At 39.4% G+C, this 14,504-nt stretch overlaps 1 protein-coding gene across 4 annotated transcripts in view; it reads left to right on the top strand.

Moving 5' to 3' along the window:
• Positions 1 to 14,504, top strand: part of LOC134336844 (lysine-specific demethylase 2B-like) — a 234,861-nt gene that overhangs the window by 199,622 nt on the left and 20,735 nt on the right. For all 4 annotated transcript variants that reach the window (XM_063031412.1, XM_063031411.1, XM_063031410.1 and 1 more), the window contains one exon: positions 8,398 to 8,561. In XM_063031412.1, coding sequence (XP_062887482.1) covers positions 8,398 to 8,561 — 164 coding nt within the window. The remainder of the gene's footprint in view (positions 1 to 8,397; positions 8,562 to 14,504) is intronic.

Genomic DNA, 14,504 nt, shown 5'->3' with positions numbered 1-14,504 from the left:
AAGTTAGTATTTAGTAGATGCAACTTTGGCAGCAATTACAGCCTTGAATCTCTGTGGATAGGTCTATATCAGCTTTGTACATCTGGACATTGCAATTTTTTCCCATTCTTCTTTACAAAACTGCTCAAGCTCTCTCAGATTGCATGGGGATCACGAGTGAACAGCCCTTTTCAAGTCCAGCCGCAAATTCTCAATTGGATTGAGGTCTGGACTCTGAATTGGCCACTCCAGGACACTAACTTTGTTGTTTTTAAGCCATTCCAGTGTAGCTTTGGCTTTATCCTTGGGGTCATAGTCTTGCTGGAAAACAAATCTTCTCCTAAGTCGCAGTTCTCTTGCAGACTGCATCAGGTTTTCCTCCGGGATTTCCCTGTATTTTGCTCCATTCATTTTACCTTCTACCTTCACAAGCCTTCCAGGACCTGCTGCAGTGAAGCATTCTCACAGCATGATGCAGCCACCACTAGGCTTCATGGTAGGGATGATGTGGTTTTGATGATGTGCAGTGTTTGACTTACTCCAAATATAGTGTTTAGTCTGATGGCCTAAAAGCTCAGTTTTGGGTTCATCAGATGACAAAACCTTCCAGCTGACTTCAGAGACTCCCACATATCTTCTGGCAAACTCTAGCTGAAATTTCATGTGAATTTTTTTTACACAGTGGCTTTTTCTTTGTCACTCTCCCATCCCAGCCACTGAAGCTTGTAATTCCTCCAGAGTTGACATAGTTCTTTTGGTGGTCTCCCTCACTAGTCTACTTCTTGCATGGTCACTCAGTTTTGGAGGATGGACTGCTTCTTCTGACTTGTGTTTTTCAATAACTTTATCACGGGACTGCTTGGAGTGTTCTTTTGTCTTCATGGTGCCAGGATACTGACTCACCAGCAGTTGGACCTTCCAGATACAGGTGTATTTTTACTCCGATCAATTGAAACACTTGAACTGCACAAAGGTCTCCAAAAACAGATCTCCATTTAACTAATTATATTTCTTCTAAAACCAGCTGGCTGCACCAGTGATGATTTGATGTGTCATATTAAAAGGGGATAAATACTTACACAATCAATTATTGTGTTTTATATTTGTAATTAATTTAGATCACTTTGTTGAGATCTGTTTTCACTTTGACACAAGTGTTTTTCTGTTGATCAGTGTCAAAAAAGCCAAAGTAATCCACTGTGATTCAATGTTGTAAATCAATAAAACATGAAAACTTCCAAGGTGGGGTGAATACTTTTTATAGGCACTGTATGTAGTTAAATATTGGAATACAGAATTTGCTGTCAGTAATTTCCCTCCATGGCAAACCAGCGCGACATGCTTACTGCTGAAAATGTCTCTAGACCTGAAGTCTTGTTGTATTTCTAATGTTTTACCCTCTATTCTATGATGGTTCAATTTTTTTTTGTTTAGTGTTTAATGTTCAATTTTAAAATAATCCAGGTGTCCAGATCCTTTAATTTGTTCTGTAAAATGTTTACTAAGTTATTAAAGATTAGTGCCTGTCAGAATTCTTCAGATTGATTTGCTACCAAACTAGCTTGCCACTGTTGTGAATACTAGTCATTGCAGTGCTCTACAGTAGGCTGCACCTGACATGGGAAAAGGGCAAATCCAAGTCAAGATGTTCACTGTAGTTTTGATGGTAGGTTCGTGTTCCCTTCAACCCAATCTGAAACAACAGTTTGGATCTTCAGGTGAAAATTTTCATTTTCTTGAGGGCATACTCAACAAGTCCATTATAGAATCAATGAAAGACTGCACCATCTTGGGTGTTCAATCAGTGTGCAAAAAAACACACACTGTGCAAATAGAAAGTGAAAGATATAATAATAAATAAACAATAAATATCAAGAATATGAGATTGAGTCCTTGAAAGTGAGTCCATATGTTGTGGGAACAATTCAGTGATAGGGCTGTGAAGCTGAATATACTTATTCCGTTTTGTTCAAGATCCTGATGTTTGAGGGTTAAAACCTCTTCCAGAACCCGCTGGTGTGATTCCTGAGGCTCCAGTACCACCTTCCTGATAAGCAGCAGTGAGAAGAGAATATGTCTTGGGTGGTGGGGGTCCCTGATGATGGATGTTGCTTTCCTGCAACAATGTTTCATGTAGATATGCTCAGTGGTGGGGACTGGGCCTTATCCACTACCTTTTGTAGGATTTTCCATTAAAAGACATTGTTGTTTCCATATTAGGCTGAGATGTAACCAGTCAATCCACTACAGATCTGCAGAGGTTTGTCAAAGTTTTAGTTGTCATTCTGAGGAAACTCTTAAGGAAGTAGAAGTGCTGCAATGCTTTCTTCATAATTGCACTTGCGTGCTGTGCCCAGGACAGGCCCTCTGAAATAATAACACCAAGGAAATTTAAAGTTGTTGACCCTCTCCACCTCTGATCCACCGATGAGGACTAGCTTATGGATTTCTGGTTTACTGCTCCTGGAGTTAATAATCAGCTTCTCAGTCTTGCTGATACTGAGTAAGATGTTATTGTTATGGCACCACTCAGTCAGATTATAGTTGGCTGCTTGTGGTATGTAAACTGCAGTCAGGATTATGGACGAGAATTCCCCGAGTAAATAGAACTGATGGCATTTGACCCATTGGGTGTTCAAGGTCAGTGAACATGGGTTTGACAAAACCACCACACTGGAACACCAGCCAGAGTTTATCATGAAACGCACACCTCCACCTTTTGCCTTTTCCAAATGAGCTGTTTGAATTCTGTAAACTATGAAGCCTTCTGGTCTGATCACTGCTGGGAGAAAGCCATGTCTCGCTGAGACATCGAACATAATAATCTCTCACTTCCCTCCAATTCAGCAATCTTGCCCTCGTGTCCTCAGTTTTGTTCTCCAATGATTTCACATTTGTTAACAAGATGTTGGATAGAGGCCCCTCATCCCTCTGCATTTTAGTCTGGCTTGGAATCCCCCCGCCTTGCTTCTAGCCATGGTGATGAACTTCTATCTATTTGAAGGTGATGTACCTGCTTGGTCCACCGAGTCCGACAGACGATCACGAATTCTGTAGTTCATTAAGTCGATTTAAAAGTACATTGCTTAGAGGAAAATTACATGCTTCAGTTTGCAATTCAAAAGAGGTACATTTGGAAGTATTGTACGTAGCACGCAGAATGTCACTGTGGTTCACCATCTTGCATAGTTACCCTTAAGAAAGCAATCAGGACTTGTGCGAACAGGGCAAGCGGTCAGGGTTATTTTAACAGATTACATTACAGAATGTTTTCAAAAGCATCCATTTTCTGTATATCAAGAGTATAAAATAGAAGAGCTATTCTGTTTGTGTCAGAGAGGTTGTTTAATGACCGTTAAACTTATTAATTTTAAATTCTGTTGCAAAGAGCAGAAAAATATATATTTAATAGAGCTACTTTCATCACCACAGGACATGCCAAAGCTATTAATATACGTATTTAGTATGAATCAGATGGAGACCAAGCAATCCATCTGGTGATGCTTTCTTATTCAATATAGCAGTGAAATCCCATCAGTACAATTTACTTCTTTCCCTGAGGTCCTGCAACTTGCTGTTTCATGAATCCATCAGCTCCTTACAACTAATTAAAGGGTAATTTCCAGAGGCCATTCATTCTACCAACACTTCTGTGGGGGGATGGGGGGGGGTGGAACCAACTGTCCCTGGCAAACAAAAATCCACTAGATCACAGATAGAACGTGAAACTCTATACTGGCACCCAAAGTCAGAATTGAACCTAAGTTCATGGAGCTGAGAGAGAGTAGTTGTAACTTCTGTAATACTGTGCCAAAACAATTAAAAAGTACTTGCACTACTGTATGATAGATGACAGCCACATTACAGTTAGTAAGACAAAATAACCATAAGCAGTTGATCTGCTTTGGCAATTTTTGGTTGACATCAGTAATGTGCAGAACACCAAGTGATCTCTACTCTCCAAAAATAAAAAGTGCATTTTGGATATTTATTACTCCAAAGTAGTGCATCCTTCAACAACACTCTGAATTGCATTGGCTTTCAATTAGTCCTCTACAGTACTAATGGTTTAGGCTTGCATATGAGAAAACTTTTAAGAAGCATAAGTAAGGAGAGCTTTAAGGGAAATGTAGAACCAGAAACATGAAATGTTGCTGCCAATGATTGGTGGAATTAAAATTAGAAATGTACAGAAGATCAGGAGCACATATCATGGAAAGGATGAAGTTGTATACGACACAATGGCCACTTTATTAGGTACACCCATACACTTGCTTGTTAATGCAAATATCTATTCAGCCAATCATGTGGCAGCAACTCAATGCATAAAAGAAAGCAGGCATGGTCAAGAGGTTCATTTGTTGTTCAAACCAAACATCAGAATGGGGGAGAAATGTGATCTAAGTGACTTTGACCGTGGAATGATTGCTTGTGCTAGATGGGGTGGTTTGAGTATCTCAAACTGCACAACTTCTGGGATTTTTCACACACACTGTTCTCTTGAGTTTACAGAGAATGGTGTGGAAAGACAAAAAAAAGTCTAGTGAGCGACAATTCTGTGGGCAACAACACCTTGCTTATGAGTGGGGTCAGAGGATTATGGCCAGACCGGTTCAAGCTGACCGGAAGGCAACAGCCCATCTCCTTTTCACCAGTTCAGTTTGCGGATGGTTGATCTCTATAGGGAGGTGTGTAGGGCCTTCCAGGTAGTCTGCTTCTCTTCTGCACATATAATAAGCTGTTTAGTCACCCTCATGTTCATGCTGAGTCCAGTGACAAGGTCTGCAAGTTGCAACTACTCCAACCCCTTTCTGGAGACCACATCAGGATGTTTGGAATTGTTGAAGTTTGAAGTTGAAACCCTACATTAGTCAACAATTCCACTTTTGCCACAGAAGTTGCTTGACTGATTTAGTTCCTCCAGCAGATTGGATGCACAATGTGATATTGTTCATCGGTGAGGTTGCCTGTTGTGACTCTGTAGCTGTCCTTGTGCACTAGATTGCTGTACTTTTTGTGTGGGCACAGCAGTCCCACAGTGGGCAAGGACACACAACACAGGTTAGTGTGCAGGATCTGAACAGAGGCAGATGTACCCTGCATTTTGAACTTGAAAGGTCTGAACAATATTTTGGGCATTAATATCACTTTCCATTTTTGTCAGCGTGGTAGGTATAAGAGTGCTGAGAGATAAATTGAGTTTAACTGGCAGTGAAATGGTCGCCAAACTAATTGATGTTTAGCTTTCTATTTCATGTGGAAAAGGCTGACCTACTATTTCTATACTTTAACACAGTATCAGCAGATAACAAATCTCACACAAAACTCAGAGTGATTTGTAAATGAAGTGAAATAAACTGCCAGGAAACTAATTCCACAGGGTTGTCAAGCAGACTGAATGCTGAGACTCGCACTGGGCCTAACTACCAATACAACAACTACAGATGAATGTACAACAACAGTCCTTTAGCAGAAGAAACCATTGTGATAAGGAAAAAAAGACTTTGCAACTGTACTGACCGAAGAGTTGCACAACCGTACACCACGGGAACAAGATCTTCAGCCTACCATGATGCCAGCTTAAACAATCCCATATTTCTGCATATGGCCTACATCCCTACATTCCCTGCTGGTTCATATGCCTGTCTAAATGCCTTTTAAATGTTGCTATCATATCTGCTTCCTCTACCTCTACTGACAGCTACCATTCCTTGTGTATTTTTTAAAAAACAGAATTGCCTTGCACATCTCCTTTTAAACTTCCACCTCCCTCTTTAAGATTATGCCCACTAGTGTTAGACAAGCTGATAGAAAACTCAGGAGACATTTCATAAAAACAAGAAAGCATGTTTGACAGTTAGAAATCTGAGCAATTATTCCCAGGAGGCTTATTAAATGCTACATTGCAGAAGCTAAACCGCTATTTGCAAAATGCCAAAACCCCAAACAAACTGCAGAAAAGAAAGTGCATTGAGAAAGATATAAAGCAAACGACATCAATAACCACTTCACACCAGCTGAAATGGGGCGAAAAAGGGCCTTAACAGTAACAACTCGCACTGAACTGGCAAAGAATTAGAATCAATAATAAGTGATTGATGGCTAAGTTCACTCAACACCTGCTCATGATCTGTCTGTTTACTTGAGATCTAGCAATGAATTTTCATTCCTACATTGCCACATCCAAGGAGCTTCTGAGTGTTTTCCTTGCTTTACCATTTCCACAACTCAAAGCAGCTCATTCAGAAAGGCAGCACTGAATCTGCCCAATTCATCAAGGCACCTTGAGTAAATGGGGTCACTTTTATTAGCCTCTCAGTAAGATGTGACTCTACTGACTTATTGAACATTGGTTTGGAAGATGTTTGAGGTGCCATAAGACCATAAGATATAGGAGCAGAAGTAGGCCATTTGGTCCGTTGAATCTGCGCCGCCAACCCTATAGACATTTATCTGGTCTAGTTGATCCACATGCTTGAGGAAAGCTGCTCCTTTTATGTCAAACTCAGAAGAAAATCTTACAATGTGACAGCCTACCCAAGGAAGTTTGAAATGCCCTGCTTTTTAATATTGACACCAATGAACAGCAAGAGCTTTATTCGCATGCATGGCCCAGATAGTAGGATTGCAGGCCAGGTAACTGCCCAGATTAAGTACACTCCAATACTAAGTTCACATAGGGATTTTAAAGTAAGGATCAAACCTGAAACATTTCTGGCCTAGTAAATAAACCAGTTAATACAAATAATTAGCCAATTCCAGCTCTAGCTCTAATTCCATTTCCAAAACATTGAAATAGTTGAGTCTAAAGGTAACTAAGAAATTGAGATGGGGCAGAGTTACTCTTTGCCCATCCAAATTGTCTCAACATTTTTTACGCCTTATATAAAAGGTAATATAAAAATACATATTTACATCTTTGGTATTAATTGCACATTGTATTTAATATTTACTATTTGACTACTATGTGTTTGTCAGTATGGGTCTCATCTATCCAAAAGAAATTGAGAAGTAAACTATGGGGAGAATCCAGTGACCTAGTTAATTTAATGTTAATGCAGCTCATCGCTCATAATGATGTAAAATAAACCAAGATGTATCAGATTTTTTCAAAGAAATATCAAAGCATTACCAATTATATATATTTAAAATTAAATGCAAACATTGATATTAGTTTTTGCAATGTCTCATTTTAAAAATACTAGTTGTAAATCTTATTAGCAATGGCCATTTACATGAGCGGAATGGAATTAAATGACTGAGAGCATGTTGTCGACATTGAATCTGCGGCATAATTGGACAGCTGCTTACATAAATCACTGGTATATAACTGCTGCCACTTGCTGGTGAATAGTGGATTGCATTCCAACTTTGACATTACTAGAAACTAGAAATTATTCTTCATAATATAAATATCAAACACATTTGTATGATATTGCTCCTTAAATGTGGAAGATACTTCACATATTGACCAGAAATTAAAATGACTTTTATTTGTGTGCATCTATAGCAGAATCATAAAATTAAGAATGCGCAGAAGTAGCTTCAGTTCCCTTTTTAGTTGCTTAGTACTAAAAAATACTGCAGCACCATTGTGGGTCTGGTCAGCAGAGGTAAACCACCAACAGAAGTGGAACAGAGATCTGATGATACAGCCAAACAAGTAGTTGATTTCTCAGCAAAATTTGTGAATGAGCAGTTGTAAAATGCAACTAATCTGACTTTTTTTGCTTTTTTTCTTATTTGCACACCTAAGTGAACCAAAATCTGAAAATGTATACTGGATCACATGATTTTATAAATCTTTCTGTAGAATTAAGAGTATGGATTTTAATCTCATGGCTTAGCTTTTGAATGTTATTAATTTGGAGGTAGGCTGAATTGAATTTCTGGTGTTAACTCTGCATCACCTCAAGAGATTATTTTTAAATGCAGATGGATGTCTGTTTGCACAGTACAATCTGAATATTGGGCTCTCATGAATGTTTCAATCTAAATTGCATAGTAATATGTTTTGTAAAAAAAATGTAATATTACGTACTAACTGTATAATAGCAAAGCTTCACGGACCTTCCTAATCCTAAGATGCAGGAGTTTCTATTATATATCTTTGAACTGTGTGCATTTAAGCAATTGTACATTATTTCATTTTAACTACAAACCATAGGCAATAAGACCCTCAGGTATAAATATTTACATTGTGTTATAGTTTAGCTTTTGAGCTTTAATGTAACCTCTAACCACTGCAACAAATATTTATTGGAGGGTCTGCTGTTGTAGAACTGGCATCCTTTTTATTTGTTCTTTTTTATCTGTTGAGACCACTGGAACATTGCCATTTTGTAAAAGTAATGTATATGGTAACTTTTAACTAACCCACTGCTTGGTTTCATGGGCTTCATTTCTTAATGTTTGCAGGTGTTGTGACAAGCGGTTATGGACCACCATTAACTTAAGTCGTTGTAAATCTATCACTCCAACAATGCTGAGTGGGATCATCAGGAGACAGCCCATCATACTGGACCTTAGCTGGACAAATATCTCGAAAAAGCAACTCAGTTGGCTCATAAACAAGTTGCAAAGTAAGGAAGGATTTGTTTCATTTATCTGTGTAAATTTGAAGGAGTGCACTGGGTCTTGTATTTTTATATATCCATTGAGAATGAGACTTGTGCTGTCAGATTTAAAATACAATATTGAAATGTTGGAAGTGTTGAATAATTTGATAACATACTAATTTGTTTGGTATGAATTTTAGGGTCATTCTCTTTATTTAGAGCTACATTTAAAATTGTACTATATGGATTCTATATATAGACAGATTCCTTCGCAATGTGCTTCTTTCTTTTTGTACATTGTACAGTATGCTTTGTACTACCTTAATTATAAACTTATTTAATGCCTTTCAAAGTTTAAGAATGTTCCAAGGCATTTCACATTCACACGTTTTTAAAAAAATTAATTTCTGTAACGCCAAGAGCCATAGCAACCAATTTACTCAAGGCAAATGTTTCACAACCACTTAAAGTAAATGACTAGGTCTTTGTTATGGTTGAATACCACCAGATCAACCACAATGATCCTGTACTTTATTCTGCCTTAGGATCTGGCCACCTGAGGAGGTCAGACATTTCTGCAGTTTTATATCTCATCTGGGAAAGACTGCACCTTTGGTAGTTTAATACTCTGCTTAAAATTGCCAGTCTGCATTATGTTGTCTAATAACTAGAGTGGGGTCACAAGATTTTGATTCAGCTGTGTTTGGCACCTTAGTTATGTAGTAATTATTTTGGGTCAGAAATTTTGACTTCTGCCTATGGCCTATTCTTAAAAGCTAATTTGGTTTGGAAGCAAGTATAGTTAACTGGAAGCAAAGAGTTGTGAAATGGCATGGCAGCGAGTTGCATGTTTTAGTTCAATAAAGCTTAGAGCCATAGCAAAGCTGAATGAGCAATCCTTACAGTTTAATGTACAATGTTTTGCACTGATCCTTGGTATGTGAATGGCAATTCAGTAGCATCTGTTTGTGTATAAAAATAAAACTTGACTGGGTCCAGCTAATCCAAACCCAAATATTTGCGCTTTTTCCATATCTGACCATGAGGTTATTGGCAGAGTATTATAACTGGACAAAGGTATCTTACTAATGTTATAGGTTCACTCTCTAGAAAGATGTAGAAAATCTCATTTGGAATGTTTTGCAGATGATACCAAAATTGGCAGTATAGTGGACAGAGAAGGTGGTTGTCTTATCAGCAAGATTGTGATCGACAAAAGGGAATGGTAGATTGAATTTAACTCTTGATAGCTCAAGAGTGACGCATTGTGGGAAGTTAAACCAGACCAGGGCATAAATAGTGGATAGCAGAGCCCAAGGGAGGGCTGTTGAAAGTAGACTTTTTGGGATGCTTTCCCTAAAAGTACCAACACAGGTAGATAGGGTGGTGGAAAAGTTGTTTGGCTTTCATCAGCTATTCTGATCACCATGCTACAAGAAAGGGGTGATTAAGCTAGAGAGGATGCAGTAAAAAAAATGTTGCCTGCATTGGTGGGCTTGAGTTGTAAAGAAGTGGGCAGGCTTGGTCTGTTTCCCTGAAGCAAAGGAGGCTGTGAGGTGACTTGAGAGAGGTATGTAAAACCGAGGGACATAGGGTAAATATTTATTTATTTAGCGATACAGTGCGATATAGCCTTCTGAGCCATGCCTCTGCAGCTAGTCCCAACAAACCCGATTAACCCTAACCTAATCACAGAACAATTTACAATGACCAGTTAACCTACCCAGGCCATCTTTGGACTGTGGGAGGAAGCTAGAGAAAACACCCGCATTTCACAGGGAGGTTGTACAGAGACTCTGCAGAAAGGCACTGGAATTGAACTCCAAACTCCAGAACATCCTGAGCTGTAATTGCCTCGGGGTAACCACTCTGTCAAATAGCCGGAATCTGTTTCACATGATAGAGATGTCTGAAACTAGAGGAAAAAGCTTAAGGAAATAGGGGGGAAAATTTTGCATGAAAATTGAGTTAATACAGGGAAGTGGGATCAATAGAGATAGATGAAGGACCTCTTTCTCTGCTTCTAACTTTGTCTACAGAAATTTTGATGTAACAAAATGAACAAATGATAATTATGCTGTTCCTTGGAATCTAAGGAGGATTAGATATAGTTATGCAATTGATTTATGCACCATATATTTAAAAATGCATTATTTTTTCATCGTGTGATTCTTTTGTCTAAATCTAGTGCTCCCATTTCAGATGCTGTGACTTGTACTGCACTCATTAGTCTATGGCATAAATTTAAAACCAGCTCTGAAACCAGTGTTAAGTGTTTTATCTTAAACCTTTCTCCTTACTGTATAAAGTGGATTGGTGCCTTCATTTCAAAAGGGTGGTTGCTTTTGAAGTCGGCATTCTACCAATTAGTCATGTACAGTGTCTCTTTGTGGTTCTACACACCAAATGCAACACAGTGAAAAGTTGAAGCTCAGCACTGCCTCATATCCTTGGGAAATGGTAGCTTTGGCTGAGTTATGTTCACTTTTCTTTTGAGTAAATACTTATAAATGTCCAAATAATATAGTTACTACAAGACAAATTAGAAGTAACCCAAAGTACTGGCTTGTGTCCATTGGCCAAAAACTTAATGAATACACATCTTAGATGTGTTTGTTTACCTCGGAGTTTGACTTGCATTTGAAAGCAACAATCATTACTTAATCTGAATAATGCAAATTAAAATGAATTAGGAAACAAAAGCTTTGAGCACCATTGTCCTGGAAATATTTAATTCTGAAAGTGCAGCTAATTCTCCTACTGACAAAAATTGAATTGTGCATTTTTGTCTACAAAACAGTTTAAAAAAAAAAGGAGGCAGCAGGGGATGAAGACGAACTGAGGGTGCCCTTCATCTCGGGTTTAAATGCATCTTCAAATTGCTTCCTAATACACTTGTGTTACAGAAACACTTTCACTATGTATTCTGAATATTTGATTATATTAAGAGTGCCTTCTGTTAAATGCAGCTGAAATTTTGAAGCTGACTGGATGTTTATATTTTTTTTGGTAATAATACAGTAACTTGCTGTCCTTTGGGAAGGTGGCAAAGTGGCTTGGAGAATAAATTAATCCTTATGATGGTTGAAAAAGCTAATTTAAAGTGGTCAATGATTGCTTCTGCCTGCAATTCGTAACATTGCAAAAAGCTTGAACAGAAGTGAGAATGATTTCAGTGGGAAAACTTAAGTGTAAAGCTAAAATAGCACAAAATACTGTGATAAAATTTGGAAAGTACATTACCACAGTAGGCCAGTAGTTTGACGTCCTGTTAAAACAAAGGGAATGTTGACTCAGACCTTGAGGCCTGCGTTTGGGCATTTTCATGCCTTACAGGGTGCAGATTGGAAGTCTGTGTGGGGCGTTAAAACACAAGTAGTTAATTACATGTGTTTGTATCTACCTGAGACCAATGAGCACATCCACAGATGGATGCATTCAAAAATAAAGGAGATAGAATAATTTATAGTTTAGCCCATTTTAATCTCAAAAATTGGTAAAGGCACTTTCCATTAAACTGCCTCAATATATAGAGGACCCGACTTGGGACAGTGCAATACTGAACCTCCTGTTAGGAAACAAGAAAGGGCAAGTACCAGAAGTGGTAATCAGGGAGTACTTTTGCATCTAATAAACATAATTCTATTAGTTTTTAGATAGTGATGGAAAAAGCTAAGTCAGGATCACAGATAAGGGTCTTAAAATGAAGCAGAGCTAATTTTGGCGGGAATTAGATAGAATCTAGCAGAGGTTGATTGGGTGAGCTTGTTTAAAGGGGGAAAAATAAAGAGCAAGTGGAAAGCTTTTAAGGGTGTAATATCAATTGTCTAAGAGCAGGATGTTCTTGTTGAGGTGAAGGGGAAATCTGGCAAATTTGGGGAACCTTGGATAATGAGAAATATTGAGGCTCAGGTCAAGAAAAAGGAAACATACATTGGGTTTAGGTTGTGCAGATCCCTTGATGACTATGGATGGATTAAGAATACTGTTAAGGGGGAAATCAAGAGAGCAACGACAGGGTATGAGATGGATCTGGAAGGTAAGGTTAAGGAAATTTCCAACAAGTTCTATAGCTATATCAGTATGGTGGCTAACGAGAGAGTGGGTCTCTTTAGAGATTGCCAAGGCTGCAAAGGTGGGATTTGTTAACTGAGAAGAAAATCATAATTACTCAAGAGATAAGAAAAACAAGCAGAGATGTTTTGGAGGACATTTGTATTACCAGGGAAGAGGTGTTTGCAGCCTTACAGCGCGTTAAGGTGGATAAATTCCCAGGGCCTGACCAAGTGTGTCCTCTTGTGGAGGGCTAGTGATGAAATGGCCGAGGCCCTTGTAGAAATATTTGACTCATCGTTAGCCACTGGTGAAGTTCCCTCCTTATGGAAGGCAGCTGATGATGTTCCATTGTTTAAAAAGAGTAAGGAGGACAAGCCGTGGAACTAAGGAGCAGTCAGCCTGACATCAGTAGTGAGAAAGTTATGGTGAGAATTCTGAGGGACAGGATTCACCAGCATTTTGATCGACAAAGTGTGATTAAGTGGATTCGTCATAACTTTGTGTTTGGGAAGTTGAGCTTTTTTTTTGAGGTACAGGTGTCCCCCGTTTTTCAAACGTTCGCTTTACAAAACCTCACTGTTACGAAAGACCTACGTTAGTTACCTGTTTTCGCTAACAGAAGGTGTTTTCACTGTTACGATAAAAGGCAGCGCACGATAAAAAGCAGCGCGTGCCCCGAGCAGCCGCTCCTCCCTCGGATTCAGAACGGCATTCTTGCTGGCATTGCTTAGACACATGCCTGTGAGCAGCTGTTTGCAAGATGAATTCTAAGGTACTGTATTGGAAAAGCCTAAAAGAGCTCGTGAGGGTGTTACACTTAGCGTAAAACTAGACATAATTAGGCGTTTCGATCGTGGTGAACGAAGCAAGGACATTGTGAAAATTGACGAAGATGATGTTGAAGAGGTTTTGGCATCCCATGACCAAGAACTGATAGATGAAGAGCTGATGCAATTGGAAGAGGAAAGGATAACAATAGAAACCGAATGCAGTAGCGAACGGACCAAAAGTGAAGTCGTTTAGGAACTGAACGTGAAGCAACTACATGAGATTTTCGCTGCAATGATAAAGTACGACTTTAATTTTGAAAGGATATGTCGGTTTAGGGCATATTTGCAAGATGGTTTACAAAAAACTGTACGATAGAAAAATGCGCGAGGCTAGCAGTCAAGCATAGTGTCGTTTTTCAAGCCTTTCACATCAGAGGATGAACCTCGACCTTCGACATCGAGGCAGGCAGACATAGAAGAAGATGACCTGCCTGCCCTGATCGACGGTGAGATGACACCCCAGTGTCCCATCACCCCAGTGGTCCCAACCTCCGGGAGGCGGACAGATACCGATTCGCGGAGAATGCAGCGGTAGCCGGGAGGCACCCAGCACATCTTTAAGAAAAAAGCCGAAATAAACCAGCTAATTAAGTAGGTGCCGCCCAGCTCATAAATGTCAGCCCAGATCAGAGGCGACGCAATTGACAATCGCCTCTGATCTGGGCTGACATTTACGTGCTGGGTGGCACCTAATTAATTAGCTTGTTTACTTCTGCTTTTTTCTTGAAGCTGTGCTGGGTGCGTCCTGGCCACCGCGGTACCACTGCATGCTTCGCGGATCGGTATCGGTTCACTGCCTGGAGGGTGGGGACCACTGCACCAGCCCAATCTCTGACGGCTCAGCCTAACACACCATCATCAGTGTGCTCGGCGCTGTCTTCCAGATTCCCGTAAGTGAAACAACACTGTACATACATTATTTCTACTTTATATAGGCTGTGTATTTTTATGTGTTATTTGGTATGATTTGGTAGCTTCATAGCTTAAAGGTTACTGGAGAGTATTTTTGCTGAGAGCGCTTGCGTGAGATTTTCTGCCAAGAGCACTTGTGCCGTGTTTCTGCCAAGAGTGCTTGCGTGAG

The sequence above is a fragment of the Mobula hypostoma genome, chromosome 23 (genome assembly GCF_963921235.1).
Source record: "Mobula hypostoma chromosome 23, sMobHyp1.1, whole genome shotgun sequence".
In the NCBI taxonomy this organism is placed as follows: Eukaryota; Metazoa; Chordata; class Chondrichthyes; order Myliobatiformes; family Myliobatidae; genus Mobula; species Mobula hypostoma.
Note: the sequence above shows the minus strand (reverse complement) of the source record. Positions and strands in the feature narration are given on the sequence as shown.